The following is a 4,582-nucleotide window of genomic DNA, read 5'->3' as shown; positions in this document are numbered from 1 at the left end:
CACACACACACACACACACACACACACACACACACACACACACACACACACACACACACACACACACACCCGTCGACCGTTGCAACCGCGCACCCTCGCCCAGCGCGCGGCAGCTTCACGTTGCTGCCGCCGCCGCCGCCTGCAAGGGACGTCTGGACGTGACGTCACCGCCAGACGGGGATCAATACGCTACCCCGGGGTTCGATTTCGATCATCATTATCATATTATTTGATTCTATTTCTCCAGCGTATTTAGGTAAACGCGTATAATTATTGGTAATATATTATACAGGGCGCTCTCAGATTTTTTTACGCTAGTTATCGCACTTGAACATGTGACGTGTACAGTGTACGCGATTACGTGTCGTAGTTTTCAATCAAAGTGGTTTTCATCCAACTCAGGAGTTGTGCTCGTGATTATCCCGGAGCCGCTTGTTTACGAAAATAGTTACCCCACGGCCCCCACATCGCCCACCACGTCAACCGATGCATAATGTAGGTTTGCACCCGCGGAGATGGGGTAGCCCGGGCGACGCCGGTATCGGGCATTTGAAGCCTATCGAACGCCACCGCTGCCGTTTCCGTTTACGTTGTCGGTCTTCCCGGTTGACTTTTCGTCCCGCATAAACTAAACCGTCTACTCCGGCATGATAAATTAATGTTATGTAATTTTTTATTTTGCATTTCGCACAAATGTACGCGGTTGTGTCATGAACCGTGTGCTGCAGTGTACTTGTATATGTTTTATTAATATGCGACATGTACTGTTATGCGTGTCGCCCTCCAAACCACGCCCCTTATCGATTATATTCCTCAACGCGCCGCCAAGCCAATTTTTCTCTCTTTAGTCTTTAGTCGGGTTTGTGGTGATGCCGCCGCCGCAACCACGCTATATGCGACGACGGTGTATTTCACCGAAATCGATTTTCTCGCTCAGACCGCCGCCGCCGCAGTGTTTGACCTGTTTTCGATGAGATGTTGATGATACGTATAAACACGTATATTATGCTCTAGTCTATAACCTACCTATGATAATATCAGATTGTAAAACAAACGGAATTCACGACAATATCATCGTTTATTATCCTTTACATCAATTCGGTGCCTACACATTATAATATTATATAGAGGCTTATGCCACTTTTGTTATTCTTTTAGTCCGTAGTGCTAAGCACGTTGTAGCATTTACGAAATCTACAAATTATTGTAAAAAAGGACAAGTTTCTCGGCTACTCTATTACAAATAGGTACTAATTTTGTTAATGTGTTATAGCCTTATAGGTACAGTTAATAACTTTGAATTACTTACATAATAATGAATACCTAACGACAGTTAAAAAACAAAACTATTAAATCCAATATTTAAAATGCACCTATAGGTTTGCCTATTCAATTTAGTATATTATATACTATATTTACAGAATTTCACATTTTTTCTCGAATGATTTTAATAACCGTGATGTATCCAATTCACACATATATGGGTATAAATCCAGTTCCGTACCTTATTCGTAAACCATTACATTTTATTTGATATCCGTTCTTTGTGTATAAACTTGCTCGTACATTTCTTTTTCCAACATTATTATTATATTCTGCGTCGTATATACTTTATGAAAGGAGAAGGGTGCTTTGTGCTTACAACAATCGATTTAAACGTTCGCGTAGAAATAAATAATATACATACCTCAGTCCCGGGTAATACGTGCGTTTATATATTATATTTATGTATAATAAACTACAAAATGTTTTTCATATTTTTGAACTTTCACCTGAAAAATGTTTAGGAATAAAAAAAATTATATATACATAATATGTATAAATATGCTTTTTTAATGATGATTTCAATATTATTAATTATAAATTAAAATATTATGTATAAATGTATAATTCCAACGACCCTGTAATTTGTTTTTCGTTGCCGCAACTGTGAATAGGTATACATTTTACGGTTTTGAAAACGTTGCGATCAGTACGTTCGAAAAACCTGCCACCATCTTCGGTTTCACTATATTATGATAGTACTATTAAAATGATGGGCCATTATCACAATTCGATTCCGGTCCGACTAATTGCGCACGCGACGACTTGTTTCGTGGTCACAGTCACACGGCAGATGAAATATTACGACGAGCATTGAACGCGTATTTTGCTTCGAAAAAAAAATACATGTATATAATAAAATAATTGATCATAAAAAATAGGCATCGTGTCTAATTAACCATTACCGTCGCCCCCATCTCCTCATCTCACGATCACGGTGTCTAGGCAAGGCAACAACAACGAGTTTTGCGGGTATCAAGTTTCCACGTCTCACCCGGGAGAAATCTGCCAAACTCGTATTATTATGTTATTATTATCACTGAAGCCTACGCGTAGGCCGTGGTCTGCGGTCGTCAAAAGTTAAATTGTTTAATATATAGGTGTTCTCTCGCAACCGCGACTTTTGCAGCTCGTGCGTTGCTCCGCGCACGTACTTGTCGAATCGATATAATCCGAAATTGTGGTTCATCTGCCTGTGTGCGCGTGACAAATTGCTCAGCTACGGTAAAAACCATAGTCCCGAGTAGAAACAAAAAATATAATTTAATATACGGTTCAGAGAAATATTGAAAAAATATATTTCTCAGCATTTAAATAAACGTAGCAGATTTCTCGTAAAAATACCTTTCAGTTTGAATTTGAAAATCGTCGTATAATAAATCGAGTCATTGAGATGTCAGCTGACAGAGAGACATTTCGTAACGACGTTACTAAAGTAAGGCCAAAGGCATCCATATGATATCCTCCAGCAGTGTTAGTTATAGCCCATATTTATACATTACAATATAGACAGTATTAGACGCGATAAGGTAGATAAGTAGAATGACTAGTGAAAACCACTGAAGCGATAACCGCCGAAAAGCCGTTTTTACAAGGGAATTATGCATTATAACCCATCATATGAGTATTTTTTAATTGGACTACCCTTGTAAATACGAAAAATCACCAATGAACAACATCTGCGTTTGATGACTAATCGTTTTATTTGTTTCTCTTTCAGTTGATGGAATTGGTGCCCGTCTCGTGTACGGTCCGCCCGTCCCGGGCAGAAACGCCGCCGCCGTCGCTGAAGAGGACCAAACTCGAGGACGCACCGCCAGCGGTGCCCACGGCGGCCTACTACTCGGCGCTGGGCATGGCACCCACGCTACCAAACTACATGGTGGACCCATTCCACTATTTTTACGGTGCATGGGTGCCGCCACCCGCGGCCATGTACATGAATAATTCGCATCACATGTACAGGAACGAGAGGTTAGACACATCGCCGCATTTTTGCTCGTTGTTTCCAGACTTGCATTTTATTCAACGTTTCACTAATTTCAAATGGTTTTTATGTGTCGTACCGTAGTCTGGTGAAGAGAGAGAGACCGCCGAGGCTAGTGGACCCGCAAAAAGTCATATCACACACGCAGTCCGAACAGTTCAGCAGGAGTTTTCAACCGAACGTCGCTCTGGCGCCACCCACCAAACACAACGGCAACGCCAACTCCACCAATCTCTTGGGCCATCACCACAATCATCACCACCAAAACACCAACAGTGTCAACATCAACAACAACAACAATAACACCAGCAGCAATAACAACAACAGCGCTGCCAAACCGACGGTTAGTAAATGTCGTCATGCCCCTCGCGTACGCAGCACATTGTACACGCGTGTCCTCTTAGAGTGTTTTTGATTCTTTTGCCATCACAATTTTACTTATAAATAAAATATTATAATATTCGGATGATCTATTTCAGGTGAAATTCAAGTACAAAGACGACGGTGAACAGGAAAACAAAGAGATCGTCCCAACTCAAGAGTCCGAGAGGAGATATAACAGTGTCGGTGAGTGAACCTATCAAGTACATTTGTTGTTTGTATAGTCTGTTCAGATTTTCATGTATTTAGAATTGTATTATTAGTTTATTATAATCGTTAATCGTAATTTTCACAGCCGCCAGTGTCATGGAGCAAGTGGCCGCTGTCTTAGACGCCTTGAGTGATGCCAAGGAGACGACGCGTCAGCAAGTGATTGGATTGGTTGAGCGGATCGCCCTGCGCCTTGAAAAAGTTGAATCAAAAAATCAACAACTCGTCCGGGAGAACGAAATACTTAAAAACCAATTGAACATGGTACGTGCATACTATAACTCAGAACTTATAAACATTAATTGGTCAACTTAAACATGTTATGCTATTACATTATAGTGCCTATATGGTGAATACGTTTGAAAAATTGTTTATGAATGATTATTTTTTTGTTTCCTTATAGAAGAGGCATACGAACAAAGAAGATTCGTTAGTAGACGACTGTATGATGATCAAATGGGAAGAAGGAGGTGGTATTGACCAAGAACATAGCAAAGCCAACAGTTTGCCATTGATGAACAAGAGGTGTAGTCCTGTGTCCGTGATAACCTCACCACCATGTCAGCCCAAAACACCTCCACCTCATAATTTACAGTCCACTAACATGGCCGCCACCACTGCTACCATCACAGCCACCTCAGTGTTGATCAAATCGGAATCCATCGACTGATTATTATAATT

General features: G+C 40.9%; 1 protein-coding gene across 1 annotated transcript in view; it reads left to right on the top strand.

The window, feature by feature from the left end:
• The window catches only part of LOC111040613 (ski oncogene), a 48,245-nt gene extending 43,663 nt beyond the window's left edge, over positions 1 to 4,582 (top strand). The window contains exons 2-6 of the mRNA XM_022324559.1: positions 3,044 to 3,297; positions 3,395 to 3,653; positions 3,790 to 3,877; positions 3,987 to 4,165; positions 4,305 to 4,582. Of these exons, the coding sequence (XP_022180251.1) occupies positions 3,044 to 3,297; positions 3,395 to 3,653; positions 3,790 to 3,877; positions 3,987 to 4,165; positions 4,305 to 4,571 (1,047 nt within the window). The 3' untranslated portion in view covers positions 4,572 to 4,582. The remainder of the gene's footprint in view (positions 1 to 3,043; positions 3,298 to 3,394; positions 3,654 to 3,789; positions 3,878 to 3,986; positions 4,166 to 4,304) is intronic.

This window comes from Myzus persicae, unplaced genomic scaffold (assembly GCF_001856785.1).
Source record: "Myzus persicae strain clone G006 unplaced genomic scaffold, MPER_G0061.0, whole genome shotgun sequence".
Classification (NCBI taxonomy): Eukaryota; Metazoa; Arthropoda; class Insecta; order Hemiptera; family Aphididae; genus Myzus; species Myzus persicae.
The sequence above is the reverse complement of the archived record's forward strand: the minus strand, read 5'-3'. Positions and strand labels throughout refer to the sequence as shown.